The sequence below is a fragment of the Microcaecilia unicolor genome, chromosome 6 (assembly GCF_901765095.1).
Source record: "Microcaecilia unicolor chromosome 6, aMicUni1.1, whole genome shotgun sequence".
Lineage (NCBI taxonomy): Eukaryota > Metazoa > Chordata > Amphibia > Gymnophiona > Siphonopidae > Microcaecilia > Microcaecilia unicolor.
Window position 1 is genome coordinate 80,284,120 of NC_044036.1, and position 25,016 is coordinate 80,309,135.

The following is a 25,016-nucleotide window of genomic DNA, read 5'->3' on the forward strand; positions in this document are numbered from 1 at the left end:
CAGGAGCAGTGGTGTGCTGGAGCCGGCTCGCACCAGCTCGCATGAGCCAGTTGTTAAATTTTTTACTGACTTGCGATTCGGTTGTTCCTGAGGGCGAGCTGGCTCTCCCTCCTACAGGGTCCGCTCGCTCGCTCGCTCCCTCCTACAGGGTCTGCTCCTTCTCTTGTCCAGCGAATTCTTTGGGGCAGGCAGCCTTGCCTGCCCGCTGCTGGTGCTGACCCTCCCCCGCTGCTGGATCGCTCTTTAAAAATGGCTGCCGAGACTTCCAGCGGCGGCCTCGCGAGACTTCTGCTGAAGTCTTGGAGGCTGCCCTTGTAAGTCTCGCTGGTCATTTTGAATAGCGATCCAGCAGCGGAGGAGAGTCAGCGCTGCCAGCGGGCAGGAAAGACTGGGGATCTTTCCTGCCTGTCTGGAAGCATCTGTTGGACAACCTTGGTGGCTGGAGGGGGGGGGGGCAGGTGAGAGAAGGGAGTTGCTGGACATGGGTGGCTGGAGGAGGGGGGCTGGGGGAGAGAAAGGAGTCACTGGGCATGGGTGGCTGGAGGAGGGGGTAGGGGAGAGAAGGGAGTCGCTGGGCATGGGTGGCTGGAGGAGGGGGGCAGGGGAGAGAAGGGAGTCACTGGACATGGGTGGGTGGATGGAGGGGAGGGCAGGGGAGAGGAGGGTTGCTGGACATAGGTGGATGGAAGGGGGCAGGGGAGAGAGGAGAGTCGCTGGGCATGGGTGGCTGGAAGGGGGGGCAGTGGAGAGAGGAGGGTGGCTGGGTATGGGTGGCTGGAGGGGGGGCAGGGGAGAGAAGGGAGTCGCTAGGCATGGGTTGCTGGAGGGGGGGCAGGGGAGAGAGGAGAGTCGTTGGGCATGGGTGGCTGGAGGGGGAGCAGGGGAGGGAGGAGGGTTGCTGGACATGGGTGGATGGAGGGGAGGGCAGGGGATAGGAGGGTCACTGGACATGGGTGGAGAGAGAGGAGGGTCGCTGGACATGGGTGGATGGAGGGGAGGGGAGGGCAGGGGAGAGAGAAGAAATGCTGGACATGGATGGAGGGGAGGGAAGAGTGAGGAAGGAGATTAGATGAGGGGAAAGGAAGAGAGGAGAAAAACTGCACATGGATGAAGAAAATAGGCAGAAGCTGGATCCACAAGTCAAGTCTGCGGAGGACCAGAAATGAAGAAGAAAGGAGGAAAGGAAAGAAATAAATGGAAAGGAAGCCCTGGAAACGGAGTTAATAGGACAGATAGCAGCAGAATCGGATACTGGGCCAGCATGATCAGAAAAACAAAGTCACCAGACAACAAAGATAGAAAAAAATCATTTTATTTTCATTATAGTGTTTGGAATATGTTCACTTTGAGAATCAGGTGCTCAACATTAAAAGTTATTTATTTACTTATTTATGGCATTTTATTGCATATTAAACATGAATTAGATTGGAACCTGGGATCATTTAATTTTTTTCCCTGGAGTAATGCATTGCCCCCCCCCCCCCCCAGGCTCTCTCCCCGGCTATAGCCATCTCTGCAATTTGGGGGGGCGCAGAGGGGGACGGGGAGGCGCAGAGGGGGACCAGGGAGAGATCCTGTTGTTAAACATTTACCAGCACACCACTGGGCATAATCGAACGCGAACGCCCATCTCCATGGGCGTCTATGTCCGAGAACGGGTACCTGAAGGGGCGGGACAGACCGTATTTAAAAAAAAAAAATGGCCGCCCATCTTTTTTTTTCGATAATACGGTTTGTGCCTGGCAAATGCATCAGAGTTGTGCGGATTTGAGCTGGGCGGTTTTGTTTTTTAGCGATAAAATCATTCACACAGATGCCCCACTCTATATGCTAAACCTAGTAGATCTGCCGCCCAGAAACGCCAAAAGATCGGCCCGCAAATTCTTAAACCTGAACCTTCCCAGCTGCAAAGGAGTGAAGTACAAACAAGCATATGCCACGACCTTTGCATACAAAAGTACACAGTGCTGGAATGCACTACCCAAAACCCTGAAAACCACGAACAATCTAACCAGTTTCCGCAAAGCTTTGAAAACGCATCTCTTTAACAAAGCTTACAAAAGTCTCTATCAATGATACAACTCTTCCCCCAATTCACCCAAACACACCTAAACACCTCTCATATAATCTACCCAAGCTTCCGCCCAACAACCACCTCTCTTACCTCTGCTTTTGATCAATTGTATTTAAATTAGGCACTGTCTTTATCATAACCCACTCTGTAAGCCACATTGAGCCTGCAAAAAGGTGGGATAATGTGGGGTACAAATGCAATAAATAAATAAATAATGGAAACCGAAGGCGCCCAGCTCAAAAACGAACAAATCCAAGGCATTTGGTCATGGGAGGGGCCATGATTCGTAGTGCACTGGTCCCCCTCACATGCCAGGACACCAACCGGGCACCCTAGGGGCACTTGTAACAATTAAAAAAAAAGTCAAATACCTCCCAAGTCCATAGCTCCCTTCCTTTGGGTGCTGAGCCCCTCAAATCCCCCCCCCCAAAACCCACTGCCCACAACTGTACACCATTACCATAGCCCTTATGGCTGAAGGGGGGCACCTACACATGGGTACAGTGGGTTTGGGGGTGCAGTTTGGAGGGCTCCCATTTACCACCACAAGTGTAATAGGTAGGGGGGGGATGGGCCTGGGACCGCCTGGCCGAAGTCCACTGCACCCACTAACAACTGCTCCAGGGACCTGCATACTGCTGTGATGGGGCTGGGTATGGCATTTGAGGCTGGCATACAGGCTGGAAAACAAAGTTGTTAAAGTTGGGGGGGGGGGGGTTGGTGGGAGGGGGTTAGTGACCACTGGGGTGGTCACCCCTGATTCCCTCCGGTGGCCATCTGGTCATTTAGGGCACTTTTTTTGGGATTTGTTCATGAAAAAAGGGTCCAAAAAAAGTGACCAAAATTTGCACTAAAAATACATTTCTTTTTTTTTTTATTATTGGCCGAAGGCGCCCATCTCTCCTCGGCCAATAAACACACCCCAATCCCGCCTTCACCATGCCTCCGACATGCCCCCGTCAACGACGGAGTGCAGTTGAAGATGCCCAAAATCAGCTTTCGATTATACCGATTTGGGCGCCTTTGCGAGATGGGCGCCTATCTCCCTATTTGGGTCGAAATCTGGGTGTCCATCACTTTCGAAAATAAGGCGAATAATATGCAGTCAATGCAGTATGATGTAAACCAGCCCACCCCCATCCCCATTTTCTCTATCATTTGGATCTCTCTTCCGCACGGGCAGTACCTTGATGCTCTTAAGTATGGCTGAGACTATGAACACTGGCAGTGGAAGCTAATGTGTGTTCTCTGAAATATAGGAGGTTTTTTTTTTACTAAAGAAGGAATAATAGTTGTCTTTATAAAAATAGTGTCAAAAATAAATACTTGCTATATTTAAGTGCTGCACACATGTGTGGTAGGGGCAGTCCGCCCACTGATCTGTCAACTAAATTGAAATGTGTCTTTAACCTCAATGTTATGTCAGATTGAATGACAGCAATGCTATGCAAAATGAAAAATGAACACTTCATGCAGACATGCCAGAAAAATGTCAATTTACACACAAAAGTAAGCAGTAATGAACCAAAAGAAAAACAGTTGCAACCCACACTTCTGAGTAGCTTCAGAATATTTAACACACAATTTTGCTGGGTACAAAACAATATCAATATAGTTACTCTATATCAATTCCAATGAAATAATTAACTATCATATTAAGCATATATCAAATATCAAGTTCATCATGCATAATATGCAATAAAAAGCCACTTTATTAATGCACACATAAAAAGTACTAAAATCCCATAGTACAATCAGAACCTCAAATGCGCTGTCATATATCCTACTTATGTAACAAGACCGGTCTTTTCTTCCAATAGTTCAAACTTTCCTTCTTTAAATTGCCTTGTAAGTTCGCTGAAAATATCATCTTAAATCTTTGAGCAATCTCTGTTACAAACGTGACTTAACAGAGAGCTTCCCTTGAGTAGGATTACTCTAATACGGCACTTGTCCAGATCTTCACAGATTACAAATCATTCTTGTGTTGATCCATATTGACAGTATCATTTGGATTCATACGATTAAAACATGATATATGATATATGCTTAATATGATCGTTATATTATTTTAATTGGAACAGAATATTTAAAGGATTTGGATTAATTATTTTCTATTGCATTTTGCTAGTTTTAATTTGAATTAGCAATGATACTGTTTTAAACCAGACATGCTTCGTAACTATTATTTAAAATATGCATTGTTCATTAAAAGGGTCTTTTAAAAAGGTGCACTAGTGTTTTTAGCACATGTTAACCGTATAGACACCCATAATATTCCTATGGGCATCTACAAGATTAGCAAAGGTGTGCAAAAAATGCTAGCGCACCTTTGTAAAAGGTGCCCTAAGGCAACATTGTGTTAAAAGGTGAACCTTGAGTGCAGGTTTCCAAAAACTCAAACAGGCCCACAGTCTTCTTTTGCATGCTCCAAATGTAAAATCTGAGAATTTTGCTAGGAAATTTTAGGCACATTCTTCACAAAAAAATTCAAATATAGTTGAATTTTTTTGTGAAGAATGCGCAAGATGGAAGATTTTTCTGCTAATCATTATAGGTGTGCAGCCCCCCTCCCCAATTTTTATTTTGTTAGTTTTCTGTGTTGTTTATGGGAATTTTCATTTTGTTTTGTTTTTATTTTTTTCATTTTGAGGGCAATGTTGTAAAGAGTGTGCACTGTTTCCCAATAGTGTGTGAACACGCGCACTATTTTCCAATAGTGCACACACTTTCTAACACAGGAATATGTCAAAGTGTTTCCTGTTATTTCAGGCATTCTTTTGGTGTCTTTATTGTAGGCTTTGGGAAATAATAGAGTTTAGAAGAAATACAACATATGGCCAAATGGTTTATAGTTAAAAAAAAAAAAAAAACTTAACCCAAATGACTCTTTAATCAACCCTTTCACCAATCACAGACCATGGAAGCCCAGAAGCTTTTGACTGTCTGTGTTATGCCCCACACTCCATAGGCAATGGATAGTAACTGCTTTAATTGGGAGATATTGTTAGGTCTTAGGCCTTTTTGAAGTGATTGATTTTATTAAAGGAGTTTTGAACTTTTTCCTCTGGTTCGTCTTTCTCCTCTCTTGTGGAAAACCCTTGGTCCATCCCTTCTCATGATATTTGCTGCCACCAATATAAACACCTCCATGCAGCTGCACGTTAAGAGATCCGTTTACTAAGTTGCGTTAGCGATTAGTGGCACACAAAATGCGATGAAGCCCATTCAATTCCTAGGGGCTTCGTCACATTTGACGCACGGTTATCAATACCACAGTTTTGTAAAAGGAGCCCTAGGGGACTTAAGTGCACATTTTATAGAAGAGCGCCTAGCATCAATCACATACAAGTGATATTAATCTATAAATATATGTGCATTATTGGTGCCTAACTTTAGGTGCACCTTAAAGAATTACCTTTCACTCTTTTTTAGCTATGTATCATTTGATGCTGATCTTGGTATCTACTACCAGCAAGAGCTAAGGGGCCCTTTTACTAAAGGGTTGCTACGCAGCAACCCGGAACTACTGCCAGCATGTCATTTCTAGCTGTATGGAAAATAATTACGTAATTTCTAGCGCAACACTAACCCAGCAGTAATCAGGCAAAGCTGTGTGCTGCCCGGTAACTGCTGGGGTACCACAGGAGCCCTTACCACCACCTCAATGGGTGGCAGTAAGTGAGTAAGTGCTCCCCCACATGACCATGCAGTAAGAATAATATTACCACATGGCCATGTCTTTTTTAGGAGGTTTTTTACCCACAGCAGTAAAAAGGACCCTGGCGCATGGCAAAAATGACCCCCACCGCTACCTCGGGGCCCATTTTACCGCAGTTTGGTAAAAGGACCCCTAAATCAACAGTCAAAATGTGGCAGATGTTTCAGGGAATGACAAGCTTACTCAATTATAATACACAATACCTTCTCAGGTTTGTTTCACAATATTAAAAGCCAAGTTAAAAATATGAAGGTTTGCCATCTGTGTAAAGGAAGGAAATCAACTGATGTGGTTTGAGTCCATTGTTATATTAGCCTATTCACAAAATAAGATTATTGGTCACAAAACAGTTTTTGATGGTAGATTGTAGCTTGAAGCATACAGTAGATGCTGGCATAGCTATCATTCCCCCTGTTCTTTTAAATGTGACCTTCCATTACTGACAGAGGCTCAATGTTGATGTTTGTCATATCCATCAATATGAAACTAATTGACAGTACTTACTCAATGTGTTTGGCTATATGAAGATTTTTTTTTAATATTTGAGCTATTCATATATAACATCTATTTACAACTTAACTTCCTCATAAAGCTGCAGCTCAGAACATTATATATGCATAATTCATTTTATTTTACCAAGAAATGTATTATGCTTTCTCTTTACATATATAGCAGGCTATTTTTCACAAGGAAATACTTGATCTTCTTTTTAATCTTTTCCATATCAAAGCCTATGCATAAAACAAAATCTACCATTGTTCTCATTTAAGAAAATAGTTTAAAAGTCTTGTCCTGGAGGTCATGTTTACCAGTACTGGTACTTCATGGGTCTAGAGGTCGAGATTCTCCCATCAATATACTAATCATATATTAATTAACATGATATATACTAAAAGTCTCAAATGTTGGAAAAAAAGACCCATCTGTTTATCTATCATAGTTGTTTAAATGTTAATGCTCCAGTGTATGCTAAATAGATACGTGGAGGGGTATTTCTGATAAGTCGCCCAAGTCCAATTTGGGACGTTTTTCTCATTATGTCTAAACCAAACAAGCATCTTAGATGGACGTTTTTGCACAGCAGGTGTCTAACAAGAAGAGCCATTTTCCAAACTGAGATCAACTATCTTGAGAATCAGGATCCTGAAATCCTTGCAACTAGTTCCTACTTCTGCTTCCCCGCTACCATCAATAATAACTGCTGCCTCCAGCCCCAATTGAAAATGTTGCAGGTCTGCTGTCCATAGATTGTTTGTTATATAGTTTTTTGAGTAGCATATTTGCAGGTTTTTGTATTGCTTCACAATATCTGGCAATGGAGGAATTTTGTGATGCTGTTACTGAGGTGACACCAGAATTTGAATATACGTTTGTTTTGTTGTATGACAAGTGAGAACTCTGGGACTGATGTGTTGCATACAGCTTTTTGATATGGGATAGGCAAATTCATACTAAACTTACTGTTAAAAAATGAAACATTTAGGCATGCTTTGTTCAGTTGTGAATCATAGTGTTTGGTGTGTCAAATAAATTAACATTGTCTGTCAGGTGTGCCACAACAGAAGAAAGGTTGAGAACCACTGCTCTAAGGGGAAATGCTTAACAAATAGGAGCCTATGTGCAGAGCAAAGCTCAATTTAAGGTGAGCTTTGTGCTTTAACTTTAGATTCTGTTGAGGGCTATCTTGGGGATGGCCATGTCCTCAATCTTCCCCCAACAAGTGAAAAAGACTTCTGGATCCAACTTCTACTCACCTGACAAAAGTAAAGTTGCCCACTCCTGGTCTCTACCCCATCCCTCAAGACACCCCCTTCCAGCAAAGTTTCTACTGCCAACCTGACAAGAAGGCACAGTTTTACCTCTACTGGCCTGGCATCCAGCTTTTCTCTAGTAGTTCAAAGTCTGAGATACCAGTAGACAGAGTATTGGCAAATGTTGGGGGTGTCCTGGGAGGAGGGAAGACTCTCAATTTTCATGTGGGAAACTGGACACCACTTAAATTTAGTCAGATGCATAGAGGCTAGGCCAGGGGCTGGAACAATATACTTTCTTTGGGCTGGAAGGTGTGACTTTAATTAAATGTTAACGGAGTGATCAAGGTAGGGGACATTTTCATTGAGCAGTTACGGCTAACTTTCACTCAGTTTTAGTTCAGGGTCTACCAATCTATTACATTAGTAGTAAATATAATGATTAATGTCTATGTTAGAAAAACAGTTAACACACAATTTTAGTGCTGGTGTAATACTTTAGCTCTCTCAACCCCCAGTGCTTTGCAAAATTCTCACCCTCATTATTCAAGCAATTTTGATTCTCTGTAATTGGTGCTTGGAGTCTTTACTTCTTTTGTGTTTAAATGGCTTATAGGCTGAATGGTTGAATCTTTTATGTGAATTTAGCATAAAGACATGAGTCGGTGAAGGAACCAGAAGATGGGTCTGCAAAATCATCTCTTTCCTCATACATACAATATGCTGAGGGCAATAAAACAGCCAGAAGGCACAAATTATTTTAATGAAGAGGAAAAGATACCACTCACCTAAACAATGAACTGAAAATATATTTGTGAAAATAGCATGCTATATGATTTTTAATTGCTGAACTGATTTGTACACATTCCATGTGGTTTATAAAAATAAAGCTTTCAGCTGGCTATTTTGTACAAACCTTGTTATAAATTCAGATTTTGCTAAGCTGAATGTGCTCGAGCCATTGTTACAATTTTACATTGATGGCTATGATGGATACAGTACAAAAATGTATGTACAAGAAGGTCATTTAAAATACAGCAGGTATAAGAAAGGTCTATGTGATGGCATTTCAGAAATAGAAACTACCATGGCATAACTTTGCTAGCAGTAGTCTCGCTTAACCTGATTTCAGGGGGTATATGAAATAATTCCCTTCCTTTTCAAACTATGAGGGGCATTTTTGATATGATGTCTAAATCCGATTTTGGACGTTTTGTGAAAAATGTCCAAAAATCCAGTAGCGAACATGGCCATTTTCAAACCAGAAAACGCTCAATTTTTTATTTCAGAAATGACCACTTGCTACACATTTTTATGCTCAATCCCCGCCGATATTCAGCTGGCAGTGATCACCTTATTTATTTATTTATTCTTCTGGATTTTGCTCATACCTTTTTCAGTAGTAGTAGTAGTTCAAGGTGAGTTACATTCAGTTACACTGGGTATTTTAAACGCTGATCATTGCTGGCTAAATTATCCCCTTATATTCATGTCCAAAGGGATAATTTTGGGCAGGCAAGTTTGCCGGAACTTATGCGGGCCCAATCTACATTCAGCCGAGGCCTGCATAAGAGTTATGCGACCTGGATGAATATTGGGCCAGGACCTGCATCATTTTTTAAAAATTTCCCCAGAGCCCCCTCCCACCCCCAAAAATTCCTCTTCCTTCCCTTCCTCCTCTCCCCTCCCCTCCCCAAGCACACAGAAAGAAATCCCCCACCCCCTGGAACCTCCCAACTGTCCAGGTAGAGCCAACCCTCCCCAGGTCAAACTTTATCCTTGGTGGTCAAGTGCTGGTTGTTGGGGGCAGGAACATATCCCTCTCACTCCTGCCCCTTACAGTGCCACTCCAAAATGGTTGCTGCGACCTCTTGCAGCAGCTCATGGTATTGCGAGCTGCCACAACAGGTCATGGCAGTCATTTTGGATTGGCACCACAAGGGGCAGGAGTGAGGGGGATGCACTCCTGCCCCCAACAACCACCACTGGACCACCAGGGGTACAGGTAGGGTTGAGGAGGCACCCTTTTAGTGAGGGCTGGGGGACAGGGAGGGAAGGAGGGGGCATTGTCGGAGGGCAGGAGGGAGCTCTGGCTTTTCTTTTAAAGTTATGTGGATGCTGACAGTATTCAGCTCTTCAACTGTCCTAAATTAAGCTGCTTAGCTATGCAGGTGCTGGCACTGAATTCTACCGGCACCTGCATAACCTCGGAGTCCCAAGTGCCGCCCCTGACCTGCCCACTTTTTGTTTAAGCAGTCTGTGGCGATATTCAGCAGCACTCTCTGGCTGTGCTACTGAATATACCCACTTAGGCTTCTGGAAGCAATTTCAGCGGGCAGGAGTGGCTCCTGCCCACTTAAATTGCTTTGAATTTTGGCCTGTCTGTGGTCTTTCAGGACCATTTTTTTAAAAAGTCCAAGGGAAAATCACACAAAAACAAGCCATTAGGATGTATGGATCAGCAACATTCTTAGTAGACTGGCCACACAGACACCCTAGCAGAGCAGTGGGGCACCCTAGGGGTCCCTGCAGTAGAATTCACATAGAAGGTCCCAGGAACACATCTCACTGTTACCCTCTTATACTGTATGGTGAGCCCTTCAAAACCTACCAAACACCTACTGTACCCAACTGTACACCACTACAATAGCCCTTGTGCCTGCAGGTGTCACCTATAAGTAGATATTTAGTGTTTTTTGGAGAGATCACAGTGACCACTAGGCTACGCCTGGGATCTGCTTGCTGCTCTAATAGGAATGGCCATCATATCTGAAGCTGTCATAGAGCCTGGTATGTACTGTCACTGTCACATCTTAGGAGGTTGGGGGGAGTCAGTGACCACTGGGAGAGTAAGTGGGTTATGTCTTAGTCCCTCTAGTGGTCATTTGGTCATTTAGGGCATCTTTTGGTCACTTAGTTGTGATTGAAACAGGTCTAGCCAAAAAGTCCTAATTTTGGCGTCTCTATCTTTTGGTGCTGCCCATGTCCTGCCCATAACACACTACCTTGAAATTTAGATGAACAGTGAAGCAAAACCTCTAAAATCAGGGTGTCGAAAATCGCAACTTGGACGCTTTTGAGAGAAAACATTCTTCTGCCACCTTATGGCGTTTTATGGACTGCTTTTTTTTTTTTTTTTTTTGGAAAATGAGACCCTATATGTTAAACATGTCATTTTAGGGGTGGGTCTAAACTGTACTAAAATGAATTTCCAATTGACACTACTGCCTACAACTTTCAATTCAACCCATTGGTTCTACAGCAATTTTCAAAGGATCTATCGATTTAATTTAAAGAGTTATGGGGACCTGGACTGTTAGAAAATTTACTTCTCCATAGGTATAAAAAGTACGTGGGTATTTCATACCTATGTATTTCAGGCCACATAATAAAGGCACCTTCCGTTGGGTATATTTAGGTTAAGGGATTAAATTATGCATGTATGATGACACGAGCCCAAATAGTTTGCCATCCATAAGACATCTGTATCTATAGAAGTTTGAAAGAGACATACCCCCGATATTCAGCTGGCAGTGGGCAGTGTTTTGCTGTTCGCCACCGGTGTTAAACCTAGATAATCAATACCGGGCCATTTCCAGTGACCGGCATTGAATATCCTGTTCATTTTTGACTACGGAAAAGTAATCAGTTAAGCCAATATTCAGTGCTAACTGGTTAAGGGCCTCTTTTACAAAGCCGTGCTACCAAGTCTCGGTGTGGCAAATGAGATGAAGCCCACTCAATTCCTATGGGCTTCCTCTCATTTGCTGCATGGGAATCGCTATCCCTGCTTTGTAAAAGAAGCTCTAAGCGCTTAGCAGTTAAAGATAGGCCTGCTATTTATGCGGCCTATTTTAACCACTAACGGTTGCTAGTTTGGCATGGAATAACCATGCCTAGCTTGGTATGTTGCGTGATATAGCCGGTTAGTGACTAGCTGCTAACCGTGGATATACAGCGGTAGATAACCGGTTATCTTCTGCTGAATATCTGTGGTTAGGCATTAAAACACTGTTTAAATGGCCAGAAGCCGTTCCTGGACAGTTAAATAGTTTTGAATATCGGACCCATAGTTACTAACATACTACTGTTAATATGGGTTATTTGCCCATTAACTTGTGGCATTTCAGCACAGGGTCCATCTTATACAATGAGACATAGTTATGAATATCTGGGGTTAACATTAAAATAACATGTCTTAATGGTAGCCCACATCAGTAACTACATCTGAACCCCCGGATTCTATATATAGTGCCCAGATCTGTGTTCCCAAATTTGTGCATGTGCCCAAGATGTGTGCACAATTTAATTGAGTAATGAGCCCATAACTATCAAAAATAGGGTGTTAACAACCAATTACTGAAATTTATTGGCACGCCTTAAAATTTGCATGCGCATCTGACTGTGTACGATTCTATAAGGCACGGCACCTAACTCACAAGGGGTGTGGCCACAGGTGCATCAGGAGCATTCCGAAAAGTTGCACATATAGTTATACAATATGGCTTCGGTGCACCTACGCTAGGCACCAGAATTTACACCAGGTTTCAGCATAGTACAGGTAAATCTGGCAACTCCTTTAGTTGGAATCCGGATTGTGGGGTTCCACAGGGTTCTCCGCTTTTTCCTTCCTTGTTTAATATCTATTTAAACTCATTGGACAAATTTCTTACAGATTTGGGTATTTTTGTTTTATCTTATGGCATTTTCCTTTTATGTCCTGCTTCAATGACATTTTCACATACCGTTGCTATGGTACAAAGTTACATTTCAATTATAGATAATTGGGCAGCTGCTCAGTTTTTAAAATTAAATAAGCAAAAGCTAAGCTTTAATGGTTTGGAGATTTTGATCATCTCCCAGATAAGATAGTGACATTAGATTCTGGAGAAAGTTTGACTACTGAAGATCATTCAATGGTCTTAGGAATTGTACTAGATTCTAAATTATCATATGATAAATAAATTAATGCAGTTAGGAGCCCTTTTACTAAACCACGGCAAAAGGTGGCCTGCGGCAGTGCAAGCATGTCATTTGGGTGCATGCTGGGCCAGTGTTTACCGCATCCTGGAAAAAGGGCCTTTTTTAAGGGGCCGGAAAATGGACGTGCGGCAAAATAAAAACCTTACTGCCGCTTATTCACTTAGCGGTAAGATCTCACACGCTACCCGGGTGGTAGGCATGCAGTGTGCATCTACTGCTGTTTACTGCCGAGTAAGTGCCATGTGGTAGAAAATAAAAAATATTTTCTACCGCATGTTTTTTGCGCGTATCAAACTCAGAATTATTGCTCAGGGCAAAAGACCCCAAGGCACACATGGCCATGCTGTACGAGAACTATTACCACATGGCCATGTGACAGGGAGCCCTTACCGCCACCTACTGATGCCCGACTACTGCCAGGTTATTGCCACACAAGCCATTTCCGGGGGTTTTCTTTTTCCCCCGGATATGGTGTGCACTCAGGGTGGGACTACCACCGGTGGCTGCGCTGGGCCAGCATTAGTCCCGGAAGAGTGAGCGGTAAGCCCGCGTTGGACTTACTGCCGCTCTTTAAAAGGGCCCCTTAGAAAATAGACTGTGTCCCATAGAATTCATTGTATTATCAGGAACTAGACCTGCACAGAAGGTGAAACACGATAGGGTTGCCTTAGCACTCTGACCACAATCCAACACACAGGTGCGCTTCCGCGCACATACGTTTATTGCCTTATCTTGTGCAGCTGCTCGAAATGCTTAAATCCGGAGAGCCAAGAGAACAGCCTAATGATGCGGTCTTTTAAGGACTTTGGCTGCAAAGGTTCTTCCAGATAGCTATCACTACCGTAGTTCTGTGTTACCTATAATGCACATTAATTCATCATTTAAACATACTTTTCCATTTTGAAAACTGTTACCTTGAAATCAATAGAGCACCTTTTATACACAGTTCCAATATGCAAGAATCCCCACTATCTGGAAAAATCATGGGCTCAATATTCAGAAAAGTGGAATTTGTGCTCTATTTTCAGCCTAACCTAGGAGCTTAAATTTTCCTTTGACAATTCATCTTAATTTAGGAGCTTACAAATTACACCTGCTATTCATGTGCCTAGATTTATGAGCCTAGTATTGAAAATCAGTTCTCAATATCTTTTTTTTTCTTCCAACCTGGGGGGGGGGGGGGGGGGGGTGTCTTTTACTAAGGCGTGCTAGCATTTTTAGCTGGTATTAACCCCAGGATTCTTTATATCACATCTAGCGTTCTGTGCCAAAATCCAAGTGTATTTTATAGCAATACACATAACTTAATTGGCTTAGCAAGCCAACCAGCGTTGATAAGAGTGCTTAACAAGCAATAATGAGCACTAATTGGCAATAATCAGAATTTACGCGCATAACTCACTAAGTGCATTCTGTAAAGCACAGCACCTAAATTTTAATGTGGGAAGTCAACAAGGGGCATGATTATAGGCGGGGAAATGGGTGTTCCGTGGGCATTCCAAAATTTACACACACTGTTCTAGAATATTCCTCTCTGCGCCTAAATCTCTGTGCCGTATGCTTCCCTTGGTGTAAATGGATGCTTGTAGTTCTAGGCCCTGGGATATCAACTAAGCGTATTCTATACAACGAGCCTAAATCTAGGCACTGGTTATAGAATGCACTTAGGTGTAAATTTATCCTACATTGATTTTTCAGGCACATATATAGAATCTACCCTAAACGCTGAGACACCCATAGGAATATAATGGGTGTCTCAGCATTTGCCAGCTGATTTTTAGTGCGATCTAAAAATGCTAGCACATCTTAGTTAAAGACTCCCGAAATCTGATCCTGTTGCCACTTACGTTTTATGCTTCTAAATTTAAGAGTTCAGTGAAATTTTGAGTAGAAATTTAAGCACTCAGCCATAGTAAATTTTCAAAGCTAATTTAGGAGCATAACTCTCAATGTTAGGAGCTTATAGCCTTCGAATATGGGGCCCTCTGTCTTTTTATCCATGTTCTGTTATCCTGAAAAAAATATGCATTATGCAAAAATAATAACAGTCCTGTTATTCAGAAAAATGTAAATTATCTGGAGACATGCACATACTCAATAAACATCTGCTTCCTTCTCTGTGTCCTTGTTAACGTATGTCTCGGTAAGGAAGTTTCCTCTAGATCTGGAAACATTTTGGTCCTAACCCCTTTTTGTAAAAAAGTGTTGTAAAATAAAACTGTTTCACAGTTTATAATACTTATACAGTTCCATTTTAGACAGAACATAGAAATCAGAATTGAGACATCGAGGTCAGGACATGTTGAATTCCAGTGATATTTTAGAAAAGAATCTGCCAATAAAGAGCCTTTCCTAAAATACATACAGGCAGGGGTGGACTGAGGGTGGTCTGGGCCCCCCATCCATCCGCTGCCCAGCGCCCCCCCCCCCTGCCGCCGTTGCCACCGCAGCCAATGCCCCTGCTGCCTCGGTCCTACCTGAAGGGTCCTGGTGGTCTGGTGGCCTCTGCAGGAGGGCATGTTCTTCTTTCCCACTGGGCTGCCACTATTCCCCTGCCTGCCAGCGCAGCTGTGTTTTCAAAAGAGTGGTCACGACTTCCCGTGGTAGTCTTGCTGGTCTCGACAGTCTCGCAAGACTTCCACAGGGAGTCTCAGCTGCCATTTTTAAAATACAGTGGTGCTGGGTGGGGGGAATAGCGGCAGCCCAGCGGGCTAGGCAGGAAAGAACATGTTCCCCCCCCCCCCCCCTCCGCAGAGGCCACTAGATCACCAGTGGTGCACTGGGCATCCGGGCAGAGCCTCTGGGCCCTCGGGCACTGCCCGGTTGCCCGAATGGTCAATCCACCCCTGCATACAGAAGTGCATGTGAATTAGTAGCCATTTAACTAACAGACATGTTGCAAAACTGAACAGAGGAAAGGGGCAACTTACACATATAATTTACACATGCAAGGTGTCGCTATACAACTTAATTATATGTAAGTTACACTTGTATATCTGCTGTTTTGAAAACCTATACATACAGCTAATTCACAACAGAGGCTGCAGTCCTTATTTATTTTCATTTTGGAGGGGGAAAAATATCTATGTGTATTTTTATCTTTAAATACCACCTTTCATCCAAGGTATCAAAGCGATTTAAGCGGGCAGGAGTGGTTCTGGCCCACTTAAATCATGGTGAGCCGCCCAATGGCCAATATTCAGTGGCACTAAAGTTGCTGGTGCTGTTGAATGTTGTCTCTAACTTCCCATGTTAAAAGTGGGCAGGTCAGGGGCAGTACAAGGGAAGGCACTGGGGAAAGAGCTGGCAGTTATGCAGGTGGTAGCAACATTCTGTGCTGGGATTTGTATAACTAAGCGGGTGAATTTAGGACAGCTCAAAAGCACTGAATATCGGCCAGGACCTCCATAACTAGCTTTGCATTTCTAAGTCCTTGCACTCCCCCTCCTGGCCCCCCGAAAGCCCTCCTCACAGGCCCTCCTTCCCTCCCCTCCTCCCAACATGGGCCATGCAGAAGTCCACCTCCCACCCTTCTCCATGGTCTAGGTATATCCTTTGCTCCATGGTGGTCCAGTGGGGATGGGGAGGGGTTGGGGCCAGGAGCAAAACCTCCTCACTCCTGCCCCTTGCTGCTGCTTGTGGAAAATGGATGCTGCCGGCTGAACATTTGTTTATTAATTTGTGATTAACAATACTGCACACACCTGACTAGCAGGCTAGGTGCTTTACAGTCTAAAACACAAAAGGAAGAAAAGAACTCCAATAATAGCTAGGAAAGGCACTCACATCAAGATAGCTCACACACACACACAAATATCGGCTGGTCACATCTTTTATGGGCTTTTTAAATTTTTTTCAAACCTTATAGATAGGCAGACTTGATAGGCCATATGGTCTTTATCTGCTGTCATTTTCTCTGTTTCTCTGTTTTTTCATTTTGGGGCAATGGTGTCAATAGTCAACAGTATATTCTACCCCCTCAACATTCAGCCAGCGGCAGGCGGTGCTGACCCTGTATATACACTGCTGGACCAAATCTGCCAACCAGCACTGAATATCTGGTTTCAATGTTTTCCACGGCAACTTAACCGGTTGAGTGCTTAGCGGTTAAAGATAGGCCGCATAAATAGCAGGCCTATTTTAACTGCTAAACTTAGCTGGTTAGCGCTAAGTCACTTGACGTAGTCGGTTAGCAGATAGCCGCTAACCTGTGGATTCTATATAGCGCGCCTAGAGATCCGTGCCAAAATCCAAGCAGATTCTATAACAATGCACGTAACTTAACAAGCTAATGAGCGCTGATAACAGCACTTAACAAGCAACAATGAGCACTAATTGGCACTGATAAGAATTTAGACAAACAACTCGCTAAGTGTATAAGTGCGCTGAACTTCTAATACGTGCAGGCAAAAAGGGGCAGGATTATGGGAAGGGAAACAAGCATTTCTCAGGTGTTCCAAAATTTATGCAAGTAGTTATAGAATATGGCCCACTGTATGTAAATCTACATGCTGGGATTTACGCCCTGTTTTTATTGGTGTAAATGGATTTGCGTAGTTTTGGGCGCTGAAGTATCAACTAAGCCTATTCTATAATCGGCGCCTAGATTATAGAATATGCATAGTCGGCACTGATTTCAGCACCCATCTTTTAGGTGCCATATAAAGAATCTCGCCCTAAGCACTAATATTAAGCGGAGATAACCAACCATCTTCCGCTGAATATTAGCAGTTAGCCGGCTAAGTGCTATTTATTCAGCCAGGAGACTTTCCTGTCCAGTTAAATAGCACTGAATATCAGGCCCCTATTGTTTTAAAACCCTTTAGTGTCCAATGTTCCTGTAATAAGCCATATGGGAACAGATTGATGGGAACATTGGACACTAAAGGGTTACAGTGTGCCTATTGAGCAAAAGTGCACAGTATTGAGCAACAGGGTGCACTGTTAAGCAAATGAACACATCTATTACATAAACAGTGTGCACTTTTGATGACAGAGGAGAAAAAACAAGATTTGTTTTTTTCCCCCCTGTGATTTCAGGTTAAAAAACAATATGAAATGACAAGAGAAATATCTTTATATCTTTATTATTTCTCACTTCATTTTAAATCAATGCATACCCCAAAGTATGGATTAGTTCTACCCATGCTGCAACAATACTCCAGGATGAATTGGGGCTTAAGGGAAGGAAACCACTTATTTTGTAGAAAGAGAGGAGGCCTGGAGAAGACATGGGGCATTCCGGAGTTTTTAAAATTTGGAGACCCAGACCAGAGTATGTGAGGCAAGGTTTGGGGGGCACTAGGCGACTGGCTCCTTACTGGGCAGAAGTTAAGTTACTAGCTCACCAAAGAATCAAGGCTTTGTACACTGGGGTCAGTAAACACCTGCTTCACTGCAGCTTACAAGGGCTTACCGCGGGATGTGCTGAGGCACCCTGAAGTAAAATCCCAATGTATGCATGCAAATCACACGCTATAAACAATTTCTAAATTTTTCTCAGAGGGGCATATCTGGAGGGGCAGAGGATGGGTGTGACAGCACAAATTAGCACAGCCACATTACTATGTGCTAACTGATTAGCACAGGATTAGCTGTGAGCTCTTACTGCCTACAAAATGGATGGTGGTAAGGGCTCAAGCACTTATTTTTGTTAATGGCACTGTGCATGACCATAATGGAATATTAGACATTTTCTGGCTGTGGTTAAAATGGCCTTAGCATGTGGGAAAGACCTGCATAAGGGTGTGCTAAGGCCACCTTTTATCGCAGTTTAATAAAGGGACCCTAAGGTAATGTGAACAAGGGTGACAGACAGGCAGGAAACACTCACAGACACAGGAAGACAAGAGGTAAGAGTGGAGAGAAGAATTCTTTATTACTGTATCCTCTGGGGAGGCCTGACCATTAGGCCATCTGTGGTGGGGGCCTCAGGCGGCACTCTTTCGGGAGTGGCAACTCCTCCTTCTTCCTTCCCTCCTCCACCTCGTTCCCTGATTTTACCTTCTTTTTACTTTTATTAAAAGCCTGTGACAGCAGCAATTCCCATACGCTGCCCTGCTGCCGGCACCTGCTTCTTTCCTTTACTGCGGCCGCCTCTGTGATCTAACCTCATGTCTCCTCAGAGGCGGCCGCAGTAGAGAAGAGGTCGATGCCAGTGGCGAGGCAGCATATGGGAATCGCTGCTGCTGCCGGCTTTTAAAAAACATAAAAAGAAGGTAAAATCGGGAAACAGGGTGGAGGAAGAAAAGGTGAGATGCTAGAAATTGGCCTGGGTGGAGGGTGGGGGTGGGGGTGGGGTGGTGGTTGGCATCTCAGCCTTGCCTCAGGCGGCATCTTACCTTGGGCTGCCCCTGTGTATTCAACTATACAAGAGTCTGTTGCATTTCAGCTCAGTGCAGTGCTATCGGTGTTCTTGTAGAAACCTAAGAAAGCAGTCTTACTAGGGCTGGCTTCTGGCCACATGCCAAATACAATGGTACTATTTGAAACAAACACAGTCCAACATAAGCTTGCCTTCAGCCTGGACACACAGCATGAGTCTTCAAGGTACTTGCAGAAACTTCCTACCTGGAAAGTGTTTCCCACATAGACTCTGGAAATATAAGGTTAAGGGCCACTCTGCTTCCCTAAACGTCCCCTAGGTACAATAGCCAGCCAACTCCTTGGGAACATTCCTTCTCTCAGCCTTCCTCCAGGAGATCTCTGTATTTGGGTCTTGCTCCTGGAGACCTCTTGCCTCGGAGCCTCCCTGAACTACTCTCTCTCAGGGCATTTAACCACCTCCCTGCCTGAGCCCTGCCCCTCTGACAGTCACTGTCTCAGTGGGCTAGTGCCACCTTCCCTAAGATGGCTATACCCCAATCTATCCACCCTATCAGATTAACTGTTCACTCGTCCTCTAGATTGTTCACTTGTCTTTAGATTGTTCTCTTGTCTTTTAGATTGTAAGCTCTTTGAGCAGGGACTGTCCTTCTATGTTTGAATTGTACAGCGCTGCGTAACCCTAGTAGCGCTTTAGAAATGGTTGTTGTTGTTAACTGCATTATCAGTGAGCGACTATTCTTAGGGAAGCCTGCTGCTATACGACTCACTCTCTCACAGACCCCAAGAAAAGGTAGGGGAACATTGTCAAGACCCTGTTCTATCAGATGGAGAAGCACAACTCATTCATTTCTTCTGTGCTCCTACCACTAAAACAGGCTACTTTCACCACATCTTTAGCTTTTCAAAATGGCCATTTAATCAAAATAACCTGTCCACACACTTCTAAACGCACTGTGATACGGACCTATATTTGATGTTTAATGCAGCTGAAAATCTCATATCAAATAAACTGACCAGCCAATTGGGGTTTTCCAGCAAATAAAATGCATACTCACCTTAGTTGTTAGATATCTGGATTAAACTTACTTATCCAGAAAGGATCACAGATATTGCCTAAGTGTGTTGCATTTTCCAGGTATATCAGAAGAATGTTATACGTAGCCTCTTGAATTATTAAAATGAAAACTACCACAAATAGATGTTACCTTTTCTAAAGGACTTTCTACTCTCGGGATGCTGATTGTTGGCATCTGGGCCAAGTTATCTATTGGAGATTTTTCCGTTTCTGATTGTCTTCCTTTGAAGTTGTTTACCACACATATAACCTGAAATGGTTTAAAAAATACCGTAAGAACAGAATAATGCAAAGTCTTACTTTTAGTAACAGATCTAATATAATTATTGTTCACATGAGTATGTTATGACAACTTAATGAGCTGAATCCACACCTGAATAAACAGAATTTATGTTAAGGAGAAACTGAATAGTGTGTTTCATTCAGTAGCATCACATGACTCTAATACATTGGATCAGTATGAGAATTCTCTAAATATGATGCTGTATTTCCTTATCATATGCAAAAGTGATTCAAACTGTGAGCCCACTAGGGACAGAGTAAATACCTGCATATCGGGGGAGGATTCTATATATGGCACCTAAATAATCCAAGTGGAAAACAAGTGGTATATAGAATATGCTTAGTTGAAACTCTAGCGCCTAAATCTATGGGCCTCCATTACACCAATTAAAATATGGCGTAAATCCCGGCACATAGATGTAGGCGCAGAGGGCCATATTCTATAACAGTGCACGTGAATTTTGGAGCACCAATGAAATGCCGTTTTCCCTGCCCATAATGACACCCCTTTTTGCCTGCGTGTATTAAAATTTAAGCACTGTGCATTACAGAATACACTTAGGGCCCTATTTACTAAGCTGTGTTATAGGCGCGTTAGTGTTTTTAACGCATGTTAACCATATATGCGCGTTAACCATGTATGCACCTACTATATCCCTATAGGCACTTGCACGGTTAGTGCACAAGCTAATCGTAGGAGCATTAAAAAAGCTAATGTGCCTTAGTAAACAGAGCCCTTAGCGATTTGCACGCAAAACTTTTAAGTATTGTCAATTAGTGCTCATTATTTCTTGATAAGTGCTTTAAACAATGTTCATTGGTTTGTTAATCCGTGTGTTGTTATAGAATATGGAATTTCAGTGCAGAATGCTAGGCACGCTATATAGAATCCGGGGGGTTATTACATAAACTGCTTTGATTATACCACAGAAAGGCGGTATATCAAATACATGACCCACAGCCATACCCATCTACGTAACCTAAAGACTCATGCGCACCACCTTTGGGCATTTTGCAAAGATTCAATCAAGTTTTCCTCAGCAGTAATGGTATCATTAAAACTCTTCACTGCACAGCTGTATATTTCTGACCTTATTACATTGCTAATATGACCATGACAAACAACAAAAAAGTCTGTATAGGAAAAAAATTCCTTCATCTTGATTTTCTACTTAAATTCTATTTTCAGACTCTGATCAGTCTGGCCAGCAAAATTAGCAATAGGCACATTGCATCTCAATTCTGCACAGTGAAGATATTTCAGCTTATTTTTATATTATTCTTATTAGTATTGTGATTTTAGGAACACTGAAATACTCTACAATGTGCTCCTGCTTCTCCTATCCTGAAGAAACATCAATGGCTCTCAACCTTTTCTAGAACTACAAATGTAAAACAACTACAAAATAAATACACACTGTCTTAACATTTCTGTGGGATTTCAGTACCGAAGGTTGCTGAATCCTGTTTTAAAAGAATAACACTGCTTGCGAGCCACTTCACAAGTAATGTTATTCCTGCAGCATCATGCCACAAATCCACAGCCCAATGCTCCTGGGCCAGTAGAGCAAGGTCACTTCCCCCCCGGTACCAGATGCCTCTCTGGCTGAAGTCTCCCTCCCCCAACTCCCCATATTTGCATAGCCACACAGAAGCTACCATTGAAAGCATTGGTGGGTTGAGGTGGAGTCTTCAGACAGAAGCGAGGTCCAGTCACTCCTGCCCAGTCTGGCACCTCAGTAAAATGGCACAACTACCATTAGGGGTCATGTTTCCTTAAAAAGACACATGACCTCTAGCAGTATTTGTATGTGACTACTGCTAGGGATGCCATTTTACCAAAGGTATCAGATTGGGCAGGAATAACTCAGCCTCACTCCTGCCAAAGATCCTCCCAGACCACCATTGCTTTCAAAGGTAGCCCCTGTAGGGTTATGCTCATGTAGGGGGTGGGAGGAGGAGGCTTCAGCCAGGGGGTCTTGTGTTGGAAAGACCTCAGCCGGGTGGGTCTGGTGCTGGGCGGGACCTTGCTCTGCCAGTCCAGAAGCATCAGGTGAGGCTTTGAGGCCCCATGCTCCCAGGCAGTGAAATAAACCCAGAAAAAAGCTAGGGTTATTTTACCGTACTTTTTAGGGCCCTAATGCGACTTGTGGTGTATCATCATGAATTGTGTTAGGGTATTTACATAGTAATGAGATGCAAAACATACATTTGCATGTTTTGCTTCTCATTACTGCCTAACCAGTGACAATTTAAATATCACTACTGTAATTTTTATCAAGCAGCATTAGGGCCATTTAATTTGTATTAAGGGCCAAATAACGTGACTTAAGGCCCTAATGCTGCTTGATGAATTTCCCCCTTAGTATTCAATGTGTAATCTATGCCTGTGTTTCAATATTCAATATGGATTGTCAACAATGTGAGGAAATAAAGCCTCAATAACTTCTGGGGAGCAGGCAATGGTTGCCATGTGGTGAAGCTCACTAGCAAAGACCAGTAGTATGAGTGACTTTCCACAGAGATGTATGTATCTTGCAGGGGCATAGCAAAGTATGTGTGGCTGGTGCGGCCTCACAGGGTGCAAAGAAGGTAAGGGTGCTCCATTCATTGCCTCCCCTGCTTAGCCACAACGCTGTGAACAGGGTGGGAGTTCTAGAGGGCAGGTTGCACAAAATATAGTAAAAAGATTATATTTCTGGTCTCTTAAAGCATAATATCTTCTTAAAGCAGACAGTATAGCCTCGGCACAGCAACAAACACCAGAAGTATCTTATCTCTATCTGAAATGTACTTTTATTGAATAAATGTAGCCAATTTACTCACAGTTAGTAGATTTTCAGAAGTTACCACCCTGAGGCAAGAGACTTCGTAGTTCTGAAAGCTGTATCAGAAGGTGGAGATAGAAATTTGAAGAGAAGAAAGATTTATGGCAGAGGTGGGAGAGCTGACAGGTGAATGAAGGTGGTTTAGATATGGGATGCTGACTCATGCAATATCTTGAGAGAAAGACTAAATGAGGTAAAAAGACGAGTTCTCTTCAGGGGAGCAGGAAAATGTGCATCCAAACAAGATGGAGAATGTCTGAGCTCATGGACCAGAGAGGTCGAGAAGAGCACCCACACACCCAGGGGAGAGTAATAGAAGGACCAAAAGGGACAGAATTTGAGACCAGGTAGCAGAGGTGGTCCTAAAGGGCAGTCCTCGATTGGAGAGACAGGTCATACCCTAGCTGACCCATCAGGACAAAGATAGTGGAAATAATCAGGAAATGACAGTAGGAAAACAAAGGAATCAAGCTTGGCTGAGAAAGGGAGGAGGCCTTTGCAGGAGAATAGACCACTAGTAAGAAACTTTATACAAACAAGCAGGGGTGGTTGCAGTGCATGTAAAACTACATTTCACATAATGTATTACTCATATATTGATGTAGGAAGTGATTGCAGCAGTAAAAATCCTTAGAAGTGAGAATAACATTAAAGGCATTAAATACATTTTAGGGCTACACTATAAAACTAGTATAGGGCTGCTGGGGGCAGAACACTAGCTACCAAGGCAGAGCAGAGCAGTGTACAAAGCTAAAAATGCATTGTAAAAAGGAAAGGGGCTCCTTTTAATGACAGGAAAGATTTACAATCACTCAAAGAAAAGCAAAAACACACATGGAAAAGTTAAAATAGACTCTACACTCTGGCTGGCACCCTTGGTCAGCCCTATTCTCCAAAGGCTTGCCTGAGTAGCCAGGCCTTTAAATTTGTGCGAGAAAAGAAAAAAAGGGGCACAGAAATGAGAGGGTCACGGGTGGAACATGGGCCTTCCTAGCATTTATGCAGGTTGTTATAGAATAACAGGGATATGCGGCTAATTTAGGCGCATACATTTGCACCACATTTCAGTTGGTGTAAATGGTAGCGCCTAAAGTTAGGCATGAGACCCGGGCGTAAGGGCTATTCTATAAACTGTGCCTCACTTTAAGTGTGGCTTATAGAACAGTGCTATATATGGAATTCACTCCTATATATGGAAATTGCCACATTATGCTGCTCTGTTTCCTACATATATTTTGTAAAATTGCTGCTTCTTCCATACGTGGTGGCACACACATGTCTACTTGCTGGAATTCTTATATGTATTTTACAAAAGACTCCATGTTTCGTAGGGCCTTTTGTAAAATACTGGATAAATATGAATGTCCCCACCTGGATGACCCATTTGCCCTGTGGAGCTCCTAACCAAACAAGGTTTCACATATGCTTATTAGCATCTATCTGTCACTAGAATATGGGGTTTGTGTGCAAACTTTAGTGTACATGTGTACCCTGCTGACAAAGGATAGATGTGTGGAAGATCTAATGGATCAAGTGAGAACAGAAGCATATTATCCCAGGAACAGATGTGCTGCATGGGGAGAAGAGCTGAAGAGATGTGGTGCTGTGGGAGTAAGGAGCAGCCAAAGAACCAAAAATCCACTGTGTTATGGGAGCAGTGGAGCTGAGGAGTGGAATGGGGAAAGAGAGACAGACAGAGGAACAGAATGGTGAGAAAGAGGGGAGGGGAGATAAAAGAGAGGGAGATAGAGTACCTTGAGGGGGGGGGAAGAAATAGGGAAGAGTGAGAATGCCTTAGAGACGAAGGCAGGTGACAGAAAGAGATAGAGAGCCTTGAGGGGAAAAGAACAGAAAGAGAAAAGGGAGAGAAACTGTTCAAGAAGAAGAAAGGAGGAAAGTATGCTTAGTGGGGGAAAGGGAAGAGGGACAGAATGGAGCAGGAAAAAGGGTGAATACCAGGGCCTCTGTATATGTT

The 25,016-nt window shown here is 43.2% G+C and overlaps 1 protein-coding gene across 1 annotated transcript in view; it reads right to left on the minus strand.

The window, feature by feature from the left end:
* PLPPR5 (phospholipid phosphatase related 5) overlaps window positions 1–25,016 on the minus strand; it is a 322,161-nt gene that overhangs the window by 11,343 nt on the left and 285,802 nt on the right. Inside the window, exon 7 of the mRNA XM_030207234.1 lies at window positions 20,062–20,181. Coding sequence (XP_030063094.1) covers window positions 20,062–20,181 — 120 coding nt within the window. The remainder of the gene's footprint in view (window positions 1–20,061; window positions 20,182–25,016) is intronic.